The following is a 24078-nucleotide window of genomic DNA, read 5'->3' as shown; positions in this document are numbered from 1 at the left end:
AAATCCTGTCTCATGATACAAAATAAACTTCAACCCAGGAAATCTGGCACCTGAGAATTTCACATGCATAGGATGAATTGTTGGTTGGTAATCTATCTGCTCTGTGTCTTGCTGTCACACATAGCAGGCATGAACCTGGAGCCTCTGCAGTTTGCTTTAGGTTGGCTCTAACACCCCAGGGAGAAAAACAATAGGGCCTGTCCTACTGGGTCCTAAATTTTAGTTCTGGACCCATTTCTCAGTTCTGTTCAGTACTGCTGGAAATACACCAAGAAATCTGGTTCAGGATAAGAACAGCCTGTTCAAGACAGTTTCTCTCATTTCAACATTTCAAACGCTCTTGAACACTTGGCTCGGCATCCAAAGCAGAAACTCTTAATTCCACCCTTAATTCCATCTCCTGTATGACTGGGAGATTTTTATCGTGAGAAGTTTGGTTACAGAATTGGGCACTTGGATTGAGAAATAAAATTAAAGAAGCAAATAATGGTTCATGGTAAATCTGTTACATTCAAAATGGTGCTACATTAGAAAAGCAACTTCAGCTCTTGTACTGCAAGGAAACAAATCCATCTTCCATCTTCAAGGAACAAGAAAGTGGCAGCTTCTGAGAAGTTAAAAATCATTCAAATCCAAACTATATTTAAAAGTTTGTTTGACTAAATACAAATGTCAATATCATGTCTGTAAGCATCTTCATGAATACCTGTGGCCTCCCACATTGTTAAGCCAAATTAAAAAAAAGAAGGTGGGCAATAAATGTGATTTGAAAGATGAATCTACACCAGAAGTTGTTCAGTATTCACAGAAGCTTCTTACATGAGTCTCGACTTTCTGCCTCAGGAGACCTTATGTATTTGTTCTTTTTTATAGTCTCTTCTGAGGTCCTGTGACTGATCCTCCTTCATGGCTCCATGCAGTTCCCCATTCAGGCACACTTCATTATGCTTGTCAGGCTGAAGCAGCCAATATGCAAGGCTTTCAAGTTTCACCTCCTGGTCACTCACCCCAGCAATCTACATTGATTTCTCTCTTCTTGACTGCCAGGAGCTAAAAACAACATGCTCTGAGAGCAAATTACTCACATGGGTACAAGGCTGCAGAATCAGAAAGGATAAAGATGAAAGCCACTTGGCAGACAGCCATTAGTGGGAGAGACATTCTGCTTCCAAAATATGGCTTTCAAAAGGAAAGCAAAGATTATTAAAGGTATCATTAAATTGATTCCATGCTCTTTAAGAATGGCAGTATCTGGTTTTAAGTGGAAGGATAAAAATAACTTTAAATACTGTATCAGTTACAAAACCAACCAGCTACAGCTTATTCCATTCATATTATAGCTCTGAACTGCCCCCCTTCCTAAGGCTATTATTTCTTTATTTTATTTCATTTTATTAAGCAGCTTAGTGCTGTATTTACTTGGGGTTTTTTTGAGTACAGGGGTTGTAAAAGGACCTGGATGCCAAACTAATCCAAGGACATCTTGCCATGGTGGTAGCTCAGCAGGTTCCTTGGGAATACTCACCTAACACAAATCTTGTAGCTAGAGAAGCTGCCTTTCAGGGACACAGAAAGAGTGACCACATTCACAGGTACCCAGCACTGTGGAGCTAGGACTATCACTGTCCCTCTGCAGCAGGACAGATGCTTCTCCACCACACTGGTGGATATCCTGAGGTTGGGAAGACACTTGGAAATGTGTTGGAACACAAAGAGGTCCGTGCTCTAAGTGAGAACAGTAATTACATGACAAACAAAGATTCTCTCTGGAAGGCCCAGACTGCACAGCTGGAAATGCACCGGATTTAGAGGCTGATTCAGGGCTCTATAGCAAATTCCACAGACAGAGGAGCATTTATCACGAGCCCACTCCCCCCTCAGGCTTGTGGAGCACTGTGCACACCCAGGGTAGGATGCAGGTGCAGCCAAAGGCAGCCCCCTCCTGCACAGTGCCCTGTTCCACAGCCCCACGGGCAGAACTGCAGCTCACGAGGAGAAGGTGACTTTGCTGTCAGCGGCACTTTGCAGAAACCTGGTGAACTGAGAAACAGGAACATCAATTTGGCAAAGTATAAATAGCAAGCAGAGCTCCTACTGCATGCTTCAAGTATTAGCTAAAGCTGAGCAATTCATCCTTATCTTACTGCAACAAGATCTTGTTTAAGAAACAGGGAAATTTCTGGAAATGAAAGCACAGTTATCAGGTTGAAGCACTATTTCCTTCAAAATCAACAGGAAAAGCTTCTCACAAATGGCACAAAGCATTTTCTCACCCAGACTAACCTTACTTAAAGTCAGAATATGGACCACCAGCAACTATAATGGAAAATGGTACCTTAAGTGTGGCTTAACTTTCCAAAGTCCAATCCCAGACCTCAACCACTATAATAAAAAAGCAAAACTCAGTAATGGTCACCATATGCATCTTCCTCAGACTCTTGATCCAAGAGTTGCTTTATCCCCCTGCATAATGCATTATGTTCACACACTCTGCCACCAGTACTCATATTTTATCCCAAGTGTTGAAATACTGAGATTACTTATGTCTCAAGCTCCCGGATTCATGTGATTATGCAAGAAATCCAATTTTAATTAAAACCAAATTTCTAGTGCTTCATATGGAGAAGAAAAATCTTCAAAATTGGACTGCCAAAATTGCAAAACTCCAAGTACCCATAAACAGGCACAAAATACACTGCTTATTAAATCAGACTATTCTTAAGGTACTCTCAAGACTGTGGGAGGCAAGCTGGAGCTGGAACTCCTGACACCATGCTGTCATGCAATATCTTAAGCAATCTCTGCCTGCAGAAACCAGACAAAAATATAACAAATTTGTAGAAATCTTTAGGAAAAATGACAATGGATGCCCAAAGAGCTGCACACACTCAAACTGGGTGGAGATGGGGATGCCTCATCCTGCAATGGTTCAATGCTGCTAATATTTCCTTCACAGTAGAAGCCATCACATGCACTGGGTGAGTTAATGTTTTCTCAGACTACACATGAAGTCTCATCTCCAGCCAAGTGGAACTCTGACTGACAGACTTAGCAGGCCTGTGCACGTCAGGAACAGCATAAAGCTGGTGTCTGCATGAACTGAACAGCTTTGGAGACAGAAGTGACTTTGATTGGGTTAGAAACATAATGACAGTTCTGAAAATTCCCCTTTTCTCCCCAGCTATATGAATCCAGGCCCTGTTCCAGATGATTTCTCATTAACTGGTAGTCTGATTTTGTTCCCATGACAGCTAAACACACTGGATGTTTTCTGATCATTTCACCCATCCCTGACATATCAACACCCAAACAATTCTCCAGCCAAAAGAAAACATTTGACAGATCTCCACTGTTAGAACACTCTAACCTGTACTTACAGGAAGAGACTAAATTAATCCTGTAAAAGCAACAAGGTCTGACTATGTTATCAGATGCCTATGCTATTTCTTTAAATTAGATTATTTCTAATTTGTCTTTTCCTTTCATTAATCAGCAAAACCAGGTTACAGTTACAGTCACATGCTCCCAGCTTGGACTTGTTTGCTGCATCTGAGTCAGACTTCAGGAGAAGCTGGAGTGTCCCAAAGCTCCTGTTTCTCCTCTGATGTTCATCAGCTCTATATAAAAGGAGGCATCTCTCACTACACCACTTCATTTTAAAGGGGAAAAGTTGCTTCCTAAAGCCTTGATGTAACACTCCTGAACCCAAACTTCCCATCTATGCCTGTGGATGGTGCAGTGGATGCCCCATATGGATTAATTCAAAAGGTTTTTAGTACTGCTTTTAGAAAAAAAAGGCTGTATGAGCTCCAGAGCCAGCACTGTGAGCACCAGAACCACAGTCTGGTTCTTGTCCCAAATGTTTAACCTGAGCATCATCACAGTGCAAGCTGGCATTGCAGAATTTAGACTCTCTTTTCTTCATGGATTTTCTGGTAACTGAGTGTTGCATTAACTCAATATTCTATGCACAAATTTCCTTATTCATCTTTATGACAAGTACATTAACCTAATTACCTCTGTACAGTTTGAATGACGCTCTAGTGATTACACCAAGGTGACAAAATGTGAGGCTACCCAGGAGAGCTCTTGTTATGGCTGGTTAGTCACTTCTTTGCCTGTCAGAAACCTCTGACAATGCATGATAAAAACATAAAACAAGCCCAAAACCACGGAATCCATACTTGCAGAAAACAGCTCAACCTCCAACTCCCTCAGGGATACTTCTCCCAGGAAAAAAATACCAACAACAGAAAAAAAGCCTTTCTTGTTGCTGTGGCTTAAAGGCAGCTAAAATTTGGGAGGAAGGGAAAAAGGAAACCTAGATAAGTGGCATATCGGAGGAAACCTAGGTGAGGTGACTTTTCTGACTTTGGTCTTTGCATCTGCAAAATGGGAAAAAATACATCTACAACCTTGATATACGCATGTGAAAATGCTCTCTGTAAGGGGGATAATGAACTTATACCATCCATTTCAGTAGGCTCCAGAGCACACCAAACTGTCGTTCCACAGTTCTCCTCAGCGGCCCCATTAGTGCTTAAAGTGATTGGATACATTTCTCCCATGCAGCTGTCTGTTTGAACAGGCATCACTGAGCCTTCCCTAATGAGCACCTCCAGTGTTGTGTTTCCACATTTTCACCCAATCCTTTATTTCCTCTTGCAATCTTTCTCGGATCCTATCACCCACTGAAAACACACCAGCTTTACGTTTCCTTAGTCCCTGACACCCACCCATATAACTTTCACAGCCAAGTAAACACAGCGCGGAATCCTTGCCATCAAACCCCAGCAGCTTTTTCTGGAGCTGAAGCAGCTCGTTATCCCCACCTGGAGGATGGACAGACCCCTCGAGGAGCGGCGTTCACTCACAGCTAGCCTCTGTCTGCAATGGGACGTGTAGGACACGGCAGGAATCACACACAGGACACGCACACTTGTGTGCATCACACACAGCACAGGACACATGTGAAAAATGCGTACTTTATGATTGACTTTTCGCAAATATGAAATTAATAAGTGGTATGTTAGAAAGTTATGCTGTATTAATTTTCTTCAACATAATGTTAAAATAGAAACTATGCTATGTAAGATACTTTTTTTAAAGAGAGGACTCGCACCGAGATAGCAGCCATAGGACACCTAAAACTTTCAGAGAAAGAGAATTTATTGCTCCCTTATCAGAAGAAACTAACTTCTTCCCACCTCGCTCAGCCATGAAGAGGCTGTTAGGATTCAGAGAAAAAAGCTGACACTGACCAGACAGAATCCTGTGTTTGAATAGAATTTATGCATCATGTATGAGATATATGAATATGCAGCGGACCATAGCTTTTAAGGGTTAATCCTCTGTTAACGTGTGTCCTTCTTCGGGCTTATTTTGTCCAGAAAGAGGTACCTGGACCGTGTGTTTTTATTGTCTCATCCTAAATCCTAATTGTCCAAATTTTTATTACTCTAATTATATTACTATTTTTATAAGCATTTTATTACTATTAAAATTTTAAAAACAAGTGATTGGCGTTTTTCACAGCACACACACACGAGCGTTATAGTTTGGACAGACCTGTCCTTTTGAGCAGTCTGGAGGTGTGTGCTATCAGTGAGGTAGCCTTTGCCCTTGTTATGGTTTAACACAAGAGACATTTAGGGAAGTGATACAAAGTCTCTAACTACTAGAAAGCTAGACACATACCTTTTGAACTTACTTTACCTTTCTCCTAATCCTATCTCGCAACAAAAATAAGCACACTAGTAATTAACCAACACCAAACCCACCACACTCGTTATTACATTAACCAAGAAATCTCAACATTAATACAATCTCAAATTAACGAACCAAAACTGTTAAAAATAGGTTAAAAACTGTTGTAAAACAGTTGATAGATCTTTAAGCATGTACTGTTAATTTGGTTATTATGTGAGTGCCCAGCAGATCTCTGACAACAGCCGTGAAACAAAGCCCCAGACACGGGCTGTGGGACACTCCCCGGAGGGCAGGGAGCCCTGCAGAGGGACCTCGGTAAATCACCCACCCCATGGGATTCAACAAGAGGCACAGATCCTGCACCTAGGACAGGGCAGTCCTGGCTGTGTGTGCGGACTGGGGAATGAGAGGCTGGGGAGCGGCTGTGGGAAGTGTGATAAATGGATGTGATTCGTGCTAACTAAATTGTAACTATATCAATATTTCAGAAAATAATTGTTATAAAATAAAAAGGAAAAGTATATGTGATTAGTGTTACAAAGCAAATGGGCCCCTTCGCTGATGTTACATGTGAAAAACAGGATACAGGATGTAGTATTGAGATAAGCAAGATCCCAAAGCAGAATCGGCCTTGGGATGCACAAAGCTGGGACGATTCCAGACATGGAGTCTAAAGTAATGGTCTTATATGAAATAATAAGGCTTATTTGAAGCATAATGCTTACTTACATAACACAAAGCTTAGTGTGCATGTGCAACCTGTAAAGTTATTGAGGGGACAGCGAGGAAGACAGTGAGCCTTCCTCTGAAGAGATCACCAAAAAGCCAGGAGACCCCCTAGCAACAAATGGAGCATGCACTACGCAGTATAGTGACGTGGATTTCAAGAATTGAAAGGAGGAGGAGATTTATGGAAAAATATTGATGAATATCTATTAGCATGCAGTATATAAGTTTCGTTTGGATTCCTTTGTTTTGTACGTGAGGCAGGGTGAGAATCCCTCCCCATTCCCCGGTCGGTTTTTCTTATGCTTCATACAAACCTTAATCATACTAATTAATCACTGCCAAATTTTTGTATTGTATTCATTTATATAAAATTGCTGCTCAATTAAAATTGCTGCTAAATTCAATTTTTTTTGTTATTAATTAGACATATAGAACTTCATTCATAACAGAAGGGACCTGGGGGTCCTGGAAAGTTGGATGTGAGTCACCATTGCCCTGGCAGCCAGGAGGGACTGCGTGTCCTGGGGGACATCAGAATGGCCAGCCAGGCAAGGGAGGGGATTGTCCCACTCTGCCCCGCACTGGGGTAGCCTCACCATGAATGTTGTATGCCGTTTTGGGCACCACAGTGTAGAAAAGACATTAAGCTATCAGAGAGCATCCAGATGAGGGACATGAGGATGGGGAAGGGAGGGGAAGCCTCACGAGGAGCGGCTGAGGGCCCTTTGTTCACCTTGGAGAAGACTGAGGGGAAACCTCATTGCGGTCTTCAGCACCCTCATGGGGGGGCAGTGCAGGGGCAGGCACTGATCTCATCTCTGGTGACCAGGGACAGAACTCGAGGAAATGGCACAAAACTGAGTCAGGGCAGGTTTAGGCTGGATGTTGGGAAAAGGTTCTTACCCAGAGGGTGGCTGAGCACTGGAAGAGGCTCCCCAGGGCAAACCTGACATAGTTCAAGGAGTGTTTGGATAACGCCCTCAGGCAGACACAGGGCGGGACTGCGGGGGTGGCCTGTGCACTCGCTGATCCCTGAGGGTCGCTCCCGGCTCGGGATATTGCCCTGCTCGGCCGCGGGCCGTGCCCTCCCTCAGCGCGGGGCCGTCTCCATGGCAACGCCGCCGTGACGTCATCCGCGCGGGCCGTGACGCGCAAGGGCCGCGCGGGCGCGGGGCGCGAGCGGCGGCGGGCGGGGGCAGCGCTGAGGGCTCCGAGGGACGGGAGCGGAGCGGCGGCATGGCCGGGCCGCACCTGCAGCAGCCCAGCTTCCTGCTGGTGAGTGCGGGGACACGGCCTCCTCCTGCTGGGGGAATGCAGCGCGGCGAGCCCGCGGGAATGCGCCGGGCCGGGCCGGGCCGGGCGGCAGCGGAGCGGTGTCTCGGTAGGCGCTGCTGTCCCGGCCCCCGCCCTCGGGTGTGAGGAGTGCCGCGCCGGGAGCGGCGCTAGGGGGGATTCTCGCCGTCATGGCCGCGGTAAGTGCTGTCCTGCCCCGCAGCCGTGATCGGATTTCCCCTGTGCTTTGTACCAGGCCACGCTGAAGGCGGATTGTGTCAACAAACCGTTTGCGCAGAGGTGCCGCGACCTGGAGACCGTCATCGAGGAGCTGCCCGCCAAGGTGAGCAGCCCCGGCTTCTTCAGAGCCTCGCTGCTTGGCAAGCTGCAGGGGAATTGGTTTTTTATATTACTGTTTTCTGCGTTCCTCTCTGTCTTGTCAAGACAAACTGTCTGGCGCTGCCGGGAGGTGGTGGGGCCACGTGGAGGTGTTCAGGGAGTGGCACTCAGTGCCGTGGTCTGCTTGGCTCGGTGGTGTCTGGTCACGGGATGGACTCGATGATCTCAGCTCTTTTCCAACCTAACTGATTCTGTGATTCTGGGTTTTGGGGGCCTCCAGTGAAACAGTGGGAATGCAGTGTTGCCAAGAATTAAGAACCTTTTCTAGTCATTAAAGGGTTGTTTCATTTCACTGCCCTTCATTAATACCTTTCAGCCTCAGTTGACAAAGAAAACTTGTTTTTAAAATGTGGCAAATAACTGCAAGTGATGCTGGTGAGCATTGTTGTAACTTCAGTAGGATCAGCAATCAGGCTAGGTCTCCCATGATTGCCATGTTACAGTGCAATGTTTTGAATGGATGATTTGCCCAGTGATAACCCAGAAACAGACATAAATAAATGGCTGATGTATCTTTGTGTGGTCTAGTACATGCAGTAGAGATTGTCCAAGTGAGGAATTGTGCACATTAATTCTTTGTCTCTGTTTGCCCTGAAGGAACTACATGGCATCTTCCCGTGGCTGGTGGAGAGCATTTTTGGCAGCCTGGATGGCATCATCGTGGGCTGGAATCTGCGCTGCTTGCAAGGAAGAACAAACCCTAATGAATATTCTGTGGCCTTGGATTTCCTGGATCCCAGGTAAACTCATTCCTTTCAGCACAGATTAAGAAATGGATTGGTGAACAAATGACCAGTGTTTGGCCTTTTTCCACTGTGCAAACCTAAGTTCACAGAAGTGAGGCAGCAGAGGGTATTTACCATGGGATTCACTCTCTGATGCTTGTTTGCAGTGGCCCGATGATGAAGCTGGTTTACAAACTCCAAGCAGAAGAGTACAGATATGATTTCCCAGTCTCATATCTTCCAGTGAGTAACTGAATAGTTTGTAAGAAGGGAATGTAGTTGTTGTGGAAGCTGTTGGAACTTTGCATGCACTTCGTACCTACATTTCAGTGTAGGCCAAGGTGTAGCCTCAGTGCTCCAGGTTTAGAGCAGACCCATTGCTTGAAATGGCTCTTGAGTGGAGGAGGAGAGTTCCCAGCCATAAAATCTCTAGGAGATTGTGGTTCTCAGCAGCTGGATATGTGTGTTCAGCCAAGAAAGCTGCACTGTGATTCTTACTCTGTCCCCAGAGAGCTGTGTGGTTATTGGAAGTTGCAGGATCGAAAGTAGTTTTCTAAAGTTATCACAGAGCAGTGCCTTCCCTGCCTGTGCTGTGTGCCCGTGTGTTTGAAGTCTGACTGCTCTCCTGGATGTGAAGTGTCACATTTCCAACAAAAGTATTCATCTGCAGAGTTGTTTTGCTGTGTTTCTTCTATTGCTACCGTCTACATGCTATCTAGAAATTGGTTCAGATGGTCCTACAGGCTTTGACAAAAGGAAACCTCATTTAAATATATAGTAATTGCTGGTCCACAGCTCAATTACCTGGACAAAACCAGCAGCCAAACACCAATACCCTGCTGCTCCCACTCCAACTGAGAAAGTTACTGTAAAGGCTTTTTAAAAAAATACTGAATTTAAATTAAAAAAAAAATGAATACTCATTTTCAGAGAGAAAGTTGAGAGTTCTCTAAAGACCCTGCATTTGGACATGGAACTACTGCAATGCAATATAGTCACTGAGCTGAATGTAGAGATCATCCCAGAATGCTGGAATGCAGAATCTCACTATCTGAAAACATACTTTGCAATATCCTGAGCACCCAGATTAATATTTCATTACTCTGTCTTTCAGGGCCCTGTGAAGGCTTCAATACAAGAGCAAGTTCTACCAGAATGCTCTTTATACCACAACAAAGTCCAGTTTCCTTCCTCTGGTGGTTTAGGTTTGAATTTGGCTCTTAGTATCCTTTTAATTGAAGAGTATCTAATTTTTAAAAATATCTAAAACTGAGAGATCATGAGTGTTTCAGTTAAACATTTCTTATCTGTGTGGGGTAAATCATGGTCATGCTGAAGAGTTTGGGCTGATTAGAAATGTTTAGATTACAATTTAAAATAAACGTGTCCTCATAAACCCTTGTTGGAGGAATTTCTGGCCTTCATCAAGTCAACAACAAAATTCCCAGTGTTTCTGAGCAGAGCCTGTATTTCACAATTTTTGTTTTTGTAATTGCTTGTAGTTTATGCAATATGGTGGGAAAAGGGCACGTTCACTTTGCAGCTAGAGTACTTCTGGAAGCAGTGTAGCTGTGCTGGTTTCCGTTTGAAGCAGTCAGATGTACCAAGAGTAGCACAAACACACTTTGCCACACAGAGAACACCTCAATTACCAATGTTTCAGCCAGCTGGAGAGCAAGAAGCCAAGGCTGAATTTGCTCAAAAGCTCTAGCAAGCTAGAGCTTTTAGCACTGACAAAATACAAAGGTAGTGTCTGTTCAGCATCTCCCAATATCTAACAACTGTACCTGGTTTTTATTATGTGATCCTTAACTCTGTTCTTCCAGATCCATTTGAGTATTACATGTTTTACTTTGCAATCAGTTTGATTACTCAGAAGGTAAGTACCTTTTGTATTTTTCCCCTTAAAACAGTACTGGCCTTTCTCCTTAATTCTCTTAAGAGCTGGCTGTGATGCTGTGTGGCTAAATTAACAGCAGTTTCATCTGTTCTGTTGGAATTTGTTATTGCTTTGGTTCACTTGGTGATCCAAGACTGGATAAAAAACAAAATACCCATCTTGGATACACCAGTAAGCAGTCTCATGGCAGCAGGGAGCAGGCAGTGGATTCCAAATGGTTTCTCTCCTCCTGTACCCAGTAAGGGTTCCTCTACAGTCAGAACCACAGCTTGGTGCTGTGGGCTGTGGTTATTTGGTTCCTCTGCCCTGAGGTTATTTGGTTACCTCTCTTCTGCTTGGTTACAGTCATTGCTGCAGCAGCCTTCTCTGACAGCTCATTTTCCTTTGCTCCAAGGGATCTTTGCTGCCCGTTCACCCTTTCTAACCACTGGGCTTCTTTATGCTGAGGGGGTCTGGCATCCCTCCCCAACACTGGCTTAAAGCAGCAGTGTTTAACCCCAGGTACATCCTGTGTGTCTCTTACAGAACTCACCTGTCACCCATCATGTCAGCCCTTCCAACAGTGCTTATTTCATCCTGGTGGACACGTACCTCAAGTGTTTCCTACCCACAGAAGGAAGTGTCCTTCCCCCACCTTCTTCAAATCCTGGGGGAGCCATCCCTTCCCCTACTCCCAGGTAATGGCTCCAGTGTTAGGGGGGAATTGTGGGGACAGTGCAGGCAAAATATGGCTTGTTGGAACAAAATCAAACGGGTAGAAAACACCTCCACACTTTATCTGTATGTAGTTATTACTTAGGAACAGTGTTGCAGTGTTTGGTTATAGCTAGAGTTGAAGTGATTAGTAATTAGAGGAAGTTGCAGAAGTTTGCAATGTGTAATCAATTATGCAGTTTGAAAGACTGTTTTAAAGTGTATAAAATACTGATTCAAAGCAGTGATGCATCCCTACATCCCCCTGTACTGCACCAAGCCCTCCTGACTTGTGTAATTGCATGCATTTGTCCTCCAAGGTCCCCAGCAGTGCCCTTCTCCTCCTATGGCATGCACCACACCAGCCTGCTGAAGCGGCACATCGCCCACCAGCCCTCTGTGAACGCTGACCCAGCCTCCCAGGAGATCTGGAGATCAGAAACACTGCTTCAGGTACCTGGCATTTAAGGAAGGAAATGCCCTGCAACATTTTTTTTCTGCTCACTGAGGGATCTCTTCTTTTTAAAGCAGAGGCAGATAGGCCGGTGTGCAGTGCAGTGCAGCTGTTGCTTCCTGTTTATGCCACAAAAAGCACTGTGTAGCTGTTAAGTTGTAGCTTAGAAAGGCACATAGCATCTTTTCTTAGACTAAGGATCTAACAGCTGATCTCAGGCATTTGAGTATTTTTTTCTGGAAAAGTTTCTGCATCTGATTTTCTTTTTTAAATCTTACACCAATTCTATGCTCTATGCAAAGGCAAATGTTAAACACAGCCAAGTTGGATTTGTTCATTATCAAGGGATGATAATGAACAAATTATCAGGGAAGGAAAAGGAAATCTGGATTTAGCAGTTATTCTGAAACAAGTTTGTATCATGTTGCTGAGCTGACTAATTGATGCCTGGCAGGTGCTAAGAGTTTGTCATCTCAGCCATTGGCATGGTGACCTGAAACATCTTGAAGAGGTGCTGTCTGTTTACTAGTACTTAGTACCAGCTTAGTTTTCAAGTTATATACTGTGGTCTGCCTTACACTTATCTTCTGACTGACAGTGTGGGATTACTTCTCTTTCCCTAGCTGAGAAAATATTTGTTTTGCAGATCTTTGTTGAAATGTGGCTTCATCATTATTCACTGGAAATGTATCAGAAAATGCAGTCCCCTCACGTCAAGGTAATAGTTTGTACTGCACTTGTGAACATCACCTGGTGGTTGAGCTCTTACCTTGGGGTAAATCTCCTGTTCTGTGCAGAATATATTTTTGTATACTGGTCCAAAGGAACGAAATAATTTACCAGAGTATCTACATAAGTGTGCCAGAGTTGATAATCCAGTTACAAAGAATGTTGTGAATAAGTGTGTCATCCAGATTTGCCTTCATTGCAGAAGTTGTGTTAGTTTTGTTCTGGTTTTTGTTTCTTTTTTTTGTTCAAGATGAGTTTGTGGGATGGTCACAACAATCTGAACATCAATACACTAATCAAAGTACTAATGATTGAGAAGATGCCACTTTAAAACCATTGTGTTAAATCCCACTGGGGCAACATGACTGCTAAAAATAACCAAAATTGATTTCCAGCAGAGATAGCAACTGTTACTGAAATACCAATTAGTAATTTCTAACATCCATAACCATTTTTAGCCTAAATCCAAATTTTAAAAAATCTTTCTAAACTGCTATTTTTGTTTCATGTTCCAAAAGATGCTTTTCACCATAATGGTGTCAGAAGCAGTTCTGTAGCTACAGAATTTGGATTATCTGACAAGCTCTTGCTCAGATAATACACTGTTGTAAGCAGTTTGTGGTGGCCTGTTCAGTAACAAACTACTGCATGTAAGAAGTAAGTAAGTGTTGGGGAGGCTAAGATTGAAGGCATTATAAATGTAAAGGGAATTTGAAGGAGAAAATACTGATCCTCTGAATTCCCTCTGGGTCACAGTGGGACTTTCATAGAAGGGGAGAGAAATAATAAAAGCTACTCAGGATTTATTCCTGTGTGGAAGTGTAATATGGGAGTTGACTGAAAAATTCTAATCCTTCACTCCACAGGATATGAAATAAACCACATTTATATTTTGCTAGGGAAAAATATTGGAGAGCTGAAATGTGATGGGTTTTGTCTTTTATTCTCAAAGTTGAGGTCAAAATGCAAACTCACTAATGTTGCAAAGTCTCCACTTGGGACTCCCAGCAGCATGGCTGTGCACCTGTGATGGAAAGGCTTTGCTTGAAGTACCTTTGGTCTGTCTGTCTGTCCAGTCTCTGTGCATCAAGCGCTGTGCTTAGGCCAGAAATGATGATTGCTTTAAACTTCTCTCCTCTGTTCACCCTCTGTATTTCAGATGCTTTCTTCTAGCACTAGGGAGCAGCAGTTGCAGACAATGACTCTCCACGTTATGGTGGAGTAGGGCCTAGGTAGAGCTTACAGTTCTCTGAAATCAGCACTTCAGGATCCTCCACAAGGTGTGTTGAGCCACAACCTGAGGCCATAACTCCCTGATGGTATTTTAGTTTCATTTTTGATGGGAAGTAATCATGAACATGTAAAATAGGAAGTCTTCCTCTTTGGGGGGGTGGAACAGTGGAATGGGGGACTGGAATTCCCCATGAGATACATAAATTGGATGAAGGATCTCTCCTGCAGGACTGAGGAAAGGTTCCAGATCAGCTGGGAGCAGGATGTTCATTAGCCTGTGATGCTTAAACTGAACTTTGTAGACTGGGTGGGCTGAGGGAGAGCAGTCTGCCTTGTAGTTCCTCAGAGGAGGAAGTAGAACATCCAGAAGTGTAAGTTCTGTTTTAACACAAGCATTAAAGACCTTGACTGGAAACCCAAGATGGCCCTATACCTTATTCTTAAAATTATTGATAATTATGAAGGATCACTTGATTGCATTTAGCCTTCTGTGTGTTTGGTAGGGAGGGTAATTAGTCACCATTCAGTGCTGGATCTAGAGCTTTTGGCCATCAGTGATTTGAAATGGCTGCATATCTGTTTTGGAAGGTGGGATGAGGTTCTGCAGAACTTGCTCACTCTTTGTCCAGCAGCCAGATTTGTTTGCTTTCATGGGCCAAGACAGATCTCAGATAAGTAACTTCCCTGAGAAGGAGAGTCATAGATTTTTCCCTAAGCCTTGGTAATGTCATCACAGACTTCCTTTTATAAGTAGAAGGCAGTGGAATGGGAATGAATAGTAAACAATTTCTTTTGAGAAGATACACATTACAGCTTTGAATTTTTCTTGGGTCTGCTGTGAACCTGAGGTTGATGCTATTTGCTATGCTGTCATTGTTTTCCCTTTTAATTCAACTATTTTCCAATTCTTTTGTCTGTTTGTTTTTTCTCTCTCTGATGATCTAGAGTCCAAGTGTGCAGCATCTTTTTTCCTATTCCCTTCTGCTGTTAACACAAGAAACACTTAAAAGAAGTCATTTGATAAAACTTTATGTAATGCTTCCTGACCTTCCAATGCCAGGTGTTCAGCCCCCAGCACTGCATGTGGAACACCCATGAAAATCCAGAGGGTTGCAGGTTCCTGTGGCAGGGGAGTCAGTTTGGAAGCAGACAATCTGCCCAAGCTCCTGGGGAGCCTGCAGTAACAATCCTGCCACTCCAAGGGTGTGAAACCAAAAGCTGCCAAACTGTCAGCAGAGGAGATGGGGTAGAGGCTGTTTAAAGACAGCAGAGGTGTGATCTGGAGAGTTAGTTTAGATGCCTGACAACAGTCATTGGGGTCTGTGTAGTGTACATTTTTTGTTTTATGTTTTTTCATTAATTTCATACATGTGTGTCACTGTTGCCACAGTATCCTCTTCACTGTCATAGTCAGAAAATACTGGTCAGGTTCCAGGTTCTTCCTTCAAGAAGGAATCTGGCTGAGGCTTGCAGAGACTTCAGTGTTATGGCAAAGTGCCTTTTGCATCAGCGTATAGTACTGTGCTAGGCATGTCTTTGCCTTTTTAGATGTGTGATGTTTCCCTCACAGCAAAAGTAATTTCCTCTTTTGAGGAAATTCACAAGACCTGCAGCCTTCCAAATGGCCTTTAACTAGAGAGAAGACACTGGATTTCTCAGGCCAGGAAAGTCCCATTTGAGTTTCTTCCACATACAAACTGTGCTTCTGCAGCAGAACAGGAAGAAATGACAAAGTTTTCAAAATAGATGTAAAAAAGCTTGCAGAATATTGCTCTCTTAGTTCATTTTTAATAAACAGTGTGTAAATCCTTGTTGCTGCAGTTCAGTTCACTTCTGAAACTGGGAATTTATTTGGCAAAAGCTCCATATCCCCCACCAGTCCTTGCTCTGAGCTCAGCAAAGAGAACAGTCAGTTTTTTGACACCTGCTCCCAGTTGTATTTCCAAGTTGACAAAGGATAAGAAATACTATGGAATCAATCTACTGAGCACCAGAAAAAAGAGGATACTGTGGCTGCAGTTGTTACTGTGATATGTTGTCCCTGACTGTATTTGTGATGTTCATTTTTCCCCCCACCCTTCTTCCTTGGGCTCATTCTCACTTTTTTTTTCTCTTGCTCTCTTCTCTCCTTTTTTCCCTCCCCCCTTCCTTTTTGTTTCTGTTGTCTCAGCTGGAGGTTCTCCACTACCGACTCAGTATCTCCAGTAAACACCACGGTAGTCCTGCCCAATCCAGCTACCAGGCCCTCCACGCATACCAAGTATTACCATCTTTTCATTTGGTTTCCTTTTTAAGAATCTTGTTCCATCATATAATCTGCGAAGTGTATTGGTGCTGGCTGTACAGCAGCTCCTTCTGCCAAGGTGTGGTTTTGTAATTGGAGAACATTGCATTGAAATTCACCAAATTGTTCAGTGAAACAGATACTGAGAGGTATTAGTAAAGGTCATGGAGAAAAGAGTGAAACACTAGCATGTTATGAGCACTAATTGGAAACTCTGTTTCTAGAGATGCATTCTTGCAATGTAAGACTTACCAGCTATGCTGTTTTTTGGCACCAAAGCTGTCTCCACCAATGGCAGATTTCTGCCTCTCACACAATAGTCATTTAAGCAAACCTTGCGTGGAAGAAAAGATCAGAATTTGCATGGCTGTCACCCAGATTAAGGTAGGTAACATCTGGGGGTTTTTAGCCAAGGAAATGTCATTGGATAACACTAAATTTGTGGTGGCAATGTCAATTTGGCTGTCCACTTTTGCAAAAGCACAAGTGGTACATTTGCAGATTGTTCAGGAAATGTGCATGCGAAAACATTCCTGTTGGAACAGATTGCTGATTCCTCTTTTCCTACTTCAGCCCTTTATTCATTGGGTCTTCATTTTGGGAATGGGGAGGGCTGAGCTTATGTATATAAAGCTCTTTAGCACTACATGGCATTTCCCTGCTCTTTAATCTTTTTTTGTTTTAATTAAGTGCTATGATATCTCAAGGTGCTGTTTAGAAAGGAACACAGAAAATACTACTTTAAATCTTTTTTTACTGTTATATTTATTTAATTACTGTATTAAGAATTAACAATGGCACACATCCATTCTGTACGAAAAGGTTTGACAACAAAAACACTTGTGGGGAAAAGTAGTTTTTAAACCAGTGATGATCATAATGGTAGTGACCCAGGCTAAGAAGAAATTGTAAGAACTGCTATGTGGAGAAACTGCTAACATCGCCCAAAATGATGTACTGAAATAGGGTGGTTTTGTAAATTCCAAAGGTACCTTCAGTGGGGGCTTGGGATTTTTAAAACTGCACCCTTTCAAGACCTGTAGCAGAGTACTCAGCCTCTCTAATTGCTGTGGAGATCCTGGTCCACACTCCAAGGACCACACAACTTCTTGGAGTTCTACCTTCTTGCATAAACTTATCAGGACTGTAGAAAATGTGCTGATACAAGTTGGAGCTGTCAAAAATAAGCCCAGCCTTCATTAGAGCTGGTAGAAGTTTAACCCTCTCAGAAGAGTCCCAGGTCTGGCTGCACTGCAGGACTGTGTCTGTCATGGAGCCTGGAGTGAATGGCACAGTGTATTCAAAATCTTAGAGAGTGTAAAAAGGCATCTGCTTTGCCTCAGGCGTTGCTGAGAAAGGACATAAACACAGACATAGACACACCCTCCCTGCCTCAAGCACTGGAAACTTCTTGCAGCTAATCCAATACACCTTTCCAGCACTTTCCATTATATTTGCAGCTGTAACTTACATTTCATGTACATTATTCTTCTCAGCTTTTGTGAAACAGAATATAAATTTCAAAGTCTGCCTTCAGTGGTGGATTGATACTAGTTCACTGCCCTTAGGGCAGATGACAGTAAAGGAGTTTGTGCTTTGAACTAGCACTTCTTTGCCTCGTTCACCTCCCTGCTGTGTCACACACTCACTTCTCATTAGTAGCATCACTGTGGCTCACCATCACTCCCTGTGCTGCTCCCACCCAGGCTGTTCTCCCCCTGAGGGTGTTGGAACCAACAGGATCTCACAGGACTCAAAACAGTTCCTGTTCTTACTGTAACTGTCTAGGATTGTTCTCTCCTGTAAGGCTGATGAGTACCAGCATAGGAAGGAGAACTCAGTACAGCCGGCCATGGGTATAAGCAAAGGACCTGCTGTGCTTCTGCAGCAAGGAACTTGTAGCCATAATGAAAGGCTGAATATTCTTTTTTCAGAAAAGGGTAAGTCGAAATCTACAAGTTATTCTGCTCTTTAAAGCTAGCCCAAAATTCAGTGCATTAGAGTACTGTAGATAACTTTTCTTACAACTCAAATATGCTGCTGTTTCTTAGTGAACTGATGGCAGAAGATCGATGCAGCTTGTCCTGGGGAGCAAACCTGTCCAAAATTAGGTGGCACCAAACTATGGTGAAGAACCTAGAAGGAAAAGAGCATTTCCTGTATTTTGATCTGAGAATATAATTTTCCTGAATTCCCTGGACATTTAGCAAATGACACTCATTAGGTGCCTCTCTTTTCCTTTGAGTGTAGGAGTCATTCAAGCCCACTGAAGAGCATGTGCTGGTGGTAAGACTGCTTGTGAAACATCTGCATGCTTTCAGCAACAGCCTGAAGCCAGAGCCTCTCTCCCCTTCAGCCCACTCCCACACAGCCAGCCCACTGGAGGAGTTTAAAAGGTTGGTACATGAGCATGTCTCTGAAATGTACAGAACTGAAAAGCTGAGCTTTCTCCATGAAAATCTCATCTTTCTTTGAGAGGTTGAATTCGGCTGTTTTGATGCTAAGTACAGAAGTACATTATTAAAAGTATATGAGAGCTAATGGATTATGTTTCTCACATTCTCTGAGGGAGGGCAGCTTCAGCTGCAGCTATTGCACTAGTCTGTAGAGAAAAGAAAATGCTACCAGAGGATTCTGGTCAAAGTTAATTTAGTATTTGGTAATTAATAATGTCAGTTGAAATTCAATGGCTTGAAGTAGTTTCAGTTAAAAAAGAACAAGTTTTGCTCAGTTCTTTCTCTATTTTGCATTTGTGAAAGTGTGTTGGGTTGTTGGTTGGTAGGGTTGGGTGTTTAATTTTTAAAATTTGCTGCCAGTTTGTACACATGACTTCTTTGCATCTTTTTGCAGGGTTGTGATTCCTCGGTTTGTCCAGGAGAAGCTTTATATCTTTTTGCAACACTGTTTTGGCCACTGGCCTCTGGATGCCTCTTTCAGAGCAGTATGTACTTGCTTCTCCACTTAGTCTGTACTCAACAGAACTAGTTATTAAAACTAGTTATTAGTTATTGCTGTTTAGCAGCTGTTTCCTGTTTCTTGGTCTTTACATCTCTTTTCTAGACCAGTAGAATTCTTTATATAACAAATAAATAAATAATTAACAAAAAACCCTTCCTGCCTTCCTTTCCAAAAAAGTATTGGCACTCAAGTGTGTTTATGTGGGATTTTGCCTAGGTTCTTGAGATGTGGTTGAGTTACCTGCAGCCCTGGAGGTACGCGCCCGAAAAGCCCCCACAAAGCACAGAGCCTTTGCCTCGCAGCGTCTCGGAGAAGTGGTGAGGAGGGGAGCAGCTGGGACTGACCTGAGCCAAACCTCAAGGAGATCCTGAGTAAAATAGCAGGATTTCAGGAACTATGCACCAACCTGAGTTACATTTCTGTATAAGACTAGAGAATGATTTCTTAGAACACTAGTTTTTGTTTTGAGAATATTCTTTTGTCTCAATGTAAATTTACCATCTTTCCAGAGACAGTATAAAACATTCCCTTTGTGGCTTATTTGGTAGTAGTAACTTCTTTAAATAGCTGTACTCACAAATCCTGTACTCACTTTGACAGGGCTGCCTTCATTCAAGAGAACCTGCTCATGTATACCAAGCTGTTTGTGGGATTTCTGAACAGAGCTCTTCGGACAGATTTGGTCAGTCCAAAAAATGCCCTCATGGTGTTCCGAGTAGCTAAAGTCTTTGCTCAGCCCAATCTAGCTGAAATGATCCTAAAAGGTAAAAGGATATTTTTACATCTTGTGTTGTTCTGTCTCAATCTTTCTTCACAATAGTCACATCTCATCTCAGAAGCACTGAGGTGCACTTCTCTCCCATTTTTCATGCTATTTCACCATTCAGAAGTCTGTCTTCACTAATGTTTGTCAATTGATTTAGTAAGTCTGTAGTTCTCATACAATCACCATATATGGCATTTCACAGTTTTTCTTTTAAAGAATAAAGAACCCAATACAATTGTAAGTTTTTCTTGTGCTGCATTGTATGGTCTGCATTAAATGCACGCTGACATTTCTGCTCTGGGCAGAGAGACGTAAATAATGAACGCTAATTAAGGCCTCCTTCCCCTCAGAACTCTCTCTCTAAATAAAGTTGCCCAGCAGCCTTAAGGCAGCTGGACCTTCTCCAGCAAGACCAGTATTATGTAACCATCTTCAGTGCTTTTTTCAAATTCTAGGAGAGCAGTTATTCCTGGAGCCAGAACTTGTGATTCCCCACCGTCAACACCGACTTTTTATGAGCCCCACTCTTGGTGGGAGTTTTTTGTCATCACGGTCTCCAGCTGTTACAGATACCTCATTTAAGGTGAAGAGTCATGTTTACAGCCTGGAAGGACAGGACTTCCAGTATAAACAGATGTTTGGCACAGAAGTCAGGAATTTGGTAAGCAACAAGTTCCTTTGCACCTGCCTTTCTACTGTGACAGATGTTTCTCAGTGCTGAGCATCCGTATCAGAACTTAAAAGTAGAAAACTTCACTCCCTGCATTACTGAATAGTTTAGTTTGCTGCCAATGAGTTCTGGACCCTGTGGGGTCTCAGTCCAGCACAGCTGCAAAAAATCTGCTTCTCTTTGATAAATAATAAGTTAATGTAGCAGCTTGCTGCCTTGGAGCAATATATGGTATTTCTTCTCAAACATGCTTACTGTGATCTTCTGACTGATCAGTACCTACCAGCAGTTCAGACAAAAGCAGCAGGAAAAAGAAAAAAAAGCAGCTGGAGAACTTAAGCAGCTCTGAGGTTTCTTTAAAACTTCAACAGAACTGCCTATGCCCTATTGGAAATCCAGCTAACAGCACAAATCCATATGCACTAAGGGAGTGAGTTTGCTGGGATTGCTCTCACTTTCAGCTGTCGAGGCAGTTTTATCCCTGTGTTGATGCTTAGTAGTCCTTTATCTTTGTCTCACACAATTTTTGTTTTCTGTTTTAGGTGTTAAAACTGGCCCAGTTAATTTGTCAGGCACAGCAGACAGCAAAGTCCATATCAGACCATTCTGCAGAGACAATGGCCAGCCAGTCCTTCTTCTCGTGGTTTAGGTTCACACCATCTGATGTGAATGGTTCCTACACAGGCAATGACCTTGATGAAATTGGGCAGGACAGCATCAAAAAAACAGATGAATACTTGGAGAAGGCACTGGAATATTTGTGCCAGATCTTTAAGGTAAGTAACATCTTTCTAAGAACTTGGCAGCAAGAACAAGAGTCATGATTTGTCAAATATACATCTGTGTCTCTTGTACTGTGTGGGGTCACACAGCTGTCCAGAGACCTTGCTAGTAAATTCTAACATCTTCTCAAGCTTCAAAACCCATTTTCAGTGTAGATGGAGGTAGGTGTTCTGAATTTTTAAGTATCAAACCTTAAGTGATGACTCTTTTGGACTGTGTAATTTATACCAAACCTGCTAATACCAAGGCTGTCCTCTTGTTTCCAAACAGGCAGTTTTAAAAACTCTCCCGTATCTTCTAAATGTAAAGCTGTAAAAATACAACTGCAGCTATGGATGAACTGTTAAACTTAAAAGTAACAGATTAATTTCTCTGCAGCAACACTCCCTTGTACCGACTTGCCCTAGGAGACAGCTCTTGGTACTCTTTGGGAGCTAAGGGAGATAAAAGCCAGAGCACTAATCTAGAATTGGACAAGCAAATCTGGAGAGGTTAATCTCATTTTAATGTCTAACTGAGGGGCTCTTAAGCAGTTCTTGGTATCTGAGCTGGCTGTCAAAGACTTCCAATGCTAATGAGTTTAAATTAAGCAGGGGGTGGATCAAACACCTGCTTTAGAACTGTGTTGTTCTTGTGTAGCTGAGTGAAGCCCAGCTGACCCAGATGATGATGAAGTGTGGGACAGCTCAAGATGAGAATGGAAAAAAACAGCTTCCAGACTGCATTGCAAGCGAGAACGGCCTCATCCTTACACCCCTTGGCAGGTACCAGGTGAGAGAAAAACAATTCCTTATCGCTGCCTGGGCTGTTCTTGAAAAAACAAGCTCTCCTTCTATGACAAAGAGAAATGCAACTTAGCTGGGGCTAAGAGAGGTGCCAGTAAAAAGGTTTCAGGTGGGAGCTGCAAGCTGAGGTGTTCCTTTTCCCATTTGTAGATCATAAATGGCCTACGCAGGTTTGAGCTGCAGTACCAAGGGGACACCGAGCTCCAGCCCATCCGCAGCTACGAGAGCGCTGCTCTGGTGCGGCTCCTGTTCCGCGTGTCCTCGGCGCTCAACGAGAGGGTGAGCACAGCACTGCCTCCTCCTCCTCCTCCCGGGCTTCCCCTGCACATTCCTCTTCTACCCCACTGCACCCGTGGGACACTTCCTTTGTTCTTACTCCTCTTCACTGTGGTCTAGATGGGTATTTTCTAGCAGTATGAGGCCTGCTTCTCTACCTGTAATTCTGCTTTTCCTACACAAAGCATTGCAAATGTGATTTATTAAGGGACTCATGGTTGATGAACAGGGGAGTAACAGAGTGAATGCTTCTAAGCAGGAAAAGCAAATTCTTTTTAGGTATGAAAACACAAGGCAAGTCTGTGCTAAGACAGTTCTGCTGTTTAACAGTGCAGTTTGATCTCTGTATTAAGAAAATCATAAAGTTACTTTATGACAGCATTTGCAGGAGGACACTAACTTTTAAATGCCTCTTCCCTCAGTTTGCTGATCAGATGGAAGTGCTTTGCTCCAGGGACGATTTTGTTGGCAGACTGTGTCGCTATCACCTGACCAACCCCCAGCTCATACAGAAAATCAGGTACAGCCCCGTGGTGAGGGACAGAACGAGCCAGAACTGGGGACCCAGGATCAGTCTGAGGTTTCTGGCCAGCTACAGGACTCTGATCTCTTTGCTGATGATCTACTTCCTTGCATCCTGGTTTTATGTCGGGCCAGTTGGCTGCACATTCATTATCCTAATTGGATATTTTCTTTATGCTGTAATAATGACTTTTTTCTTCGAAGGATGGAAACCACATGAACACTAGTTTCCTCTTCCTGGCTTCTAGAAATAAATGTTTTAAGGATGAGCCCGAGATTCCATGACTAAAATGTTTTAATTATATCAGCTCTTCCTAAAATATTTTTTAATACTAAAGTTAATGAAGTTTTATAAACATTGATGTGGCCTTGTAGAGATAATCAATGTAAATTTTATTTTTATAAAACTCTTCCTGTACACTCGAGTGATTATATTGTTTGGATTTTCTTTTTGAGGGGAGAAGAATGAGCCATGAGTATTTATAAAACTGAGTCATGCCACAGGTGTATCCCATCACTGACCTCTTGACCAGTTCTTCCAGTTCACTGAGGACAGGAAGGATGTGGTCCATGAGACACAGAGCCTTTTATGATTTTTGTCCCCTAACCTTCACAGCCTGTGAGTTTTCACTTACCACAGAACATAGTAACCCTCATCCCGTGGTATCCTAACAGGGGAGGAGCAGTACAATGTTAGCATCCAACACAGGAATAATAATAAATTTATTACAGTAGAAACAGACAGATACTGCATTAGCTCATGTACAAAATACTGACAGCATTCTGCTGCCTCAGTCAGTGCTTACTAAGTACCCACATTTAAAAACATCCTAAAACTGATGACACCACATGGATTTACAGAGGTCACAGCAATTTCTTGACACTACTGTAAGAGAGCCCAGCTACTCTTTAAGGTCTGCTGCACAATACAGAGAGAGGGGGCAGGATATAATTGGAACATCTGATATTTGACATTCTCCTGCACTAGGAACTTCAGAAGGAGCAACTTAGACACACAGGGAAGTATGAAAAACGCATTAAATTAGTTACTTGTGGTAAATGTTTTCATTCAAAGTGCCAACACTAAGGCAGCTGATGACTGACCTGAGTGCCCATCACTGTTGAAGGCACAATGAATTAGTTGTCAGTTCTACTCCTGAGATGTTGTTTTTTGCCTTTTTTGTTTAAACA

At 43.0% G+C, this 24078-nt stretch overlaps 1 protein-coding gene across 2 annotated transcripts; it reads left to right on the top strand.

Annotated features, from left to right (window-relative positions):
* The first annotated feature begins 7618 nt into the window (after positions 1–7618).
* On the top strand, positions 7619–23461 carry SMPD4 (sphingomyelin phosphodiesterase 4). 2 transcript variants are annotated; one of them, XM_041488663.1, is made up of 20 exons: positions 7619–7713; positions 7967–8053; positions 8707–8849; positions 9002–9077; positions 9949–10057; positions 10661–10713; positions 11260–11411; positions 11748–11880; positions 12528–12599; positions 16014–16103; positions 16407–16511; positions 18378–18523; positions 18978–19068; positions 19302–19402; positions 19686–19849; positions 20307–20512; positions 21064–21297; positions 21944–22075; positions 22240–22368; positions 22788–23461. In XM_041488663.1, the coding sequence occupies exons 1-20, from the start codon at positions 7675–7677 to the stop codon at positions 23112–23114; spliced, it is 2589 nt and encodes an 862-aa protein (XP_041344597.1). In that variant the 5' UTR covers positions 7619–7674; the 3' UTR covers positions 23115–23461. The 2 variants fall into 2 exon arrangements, with proteins under 2 accessions (XP_041344597.1, XP_041344598.1); XM_041488664.1 differs by lacking the exon at positions 16407–16511.
* Positions 23462–24078: the final 617 nt, after the last annotated feature.

The sequence above is a fragment of the Pyrgilauda ruficollis genome, unplaced genomic scaffold (genome assembly GCF_017590135.1).
Source record: "Pyrgilauda ruficollis isolate IOZ18807 unplaced genomic scaffold, ASM1759013v1 scaffold9, whole genome shotgun sequence".
Taxonomy (NCBI): domain Eukaryota; kingdom Metazoa; phylum Chordata; class Aves; order Passeriformes; family Passeridae; genus Pyrgilauda; species Pyrgilauda ruficollis.
Note: the sequence above shows the minus strand (reverse complement) of the source record. Positions and strands in the feature narration are given on the sequence as shown.

What these genes read in the sequence shown, in the direction of transcription:
- SMPD4 (XM_041488663.1), top strand. Translation starts at nt 7,675, where the DNA reads ATGGCCGGGCCGCACCTGCAGCAGCCCAGCTTCCTGCTG. An exon ending in CCACTGGAGGAGTTTAAAAG is followed by an intron (nt 18,524 to 18,977) that starts GTTGGTACATGA and finishes ATCTTTTTGCAG; the next exon opens with GGTTGTGATTCCTCGGTTTG. An exon ending in ATTTGTGCCAGATCTTTAAG is followed by an intron (nt 21,298 to 21,943) that starts GTAAGTAACATC and finishes GTTCTTGTGTAG; the next exon opens with CTGAGTGAAGCCCAGCTGAC.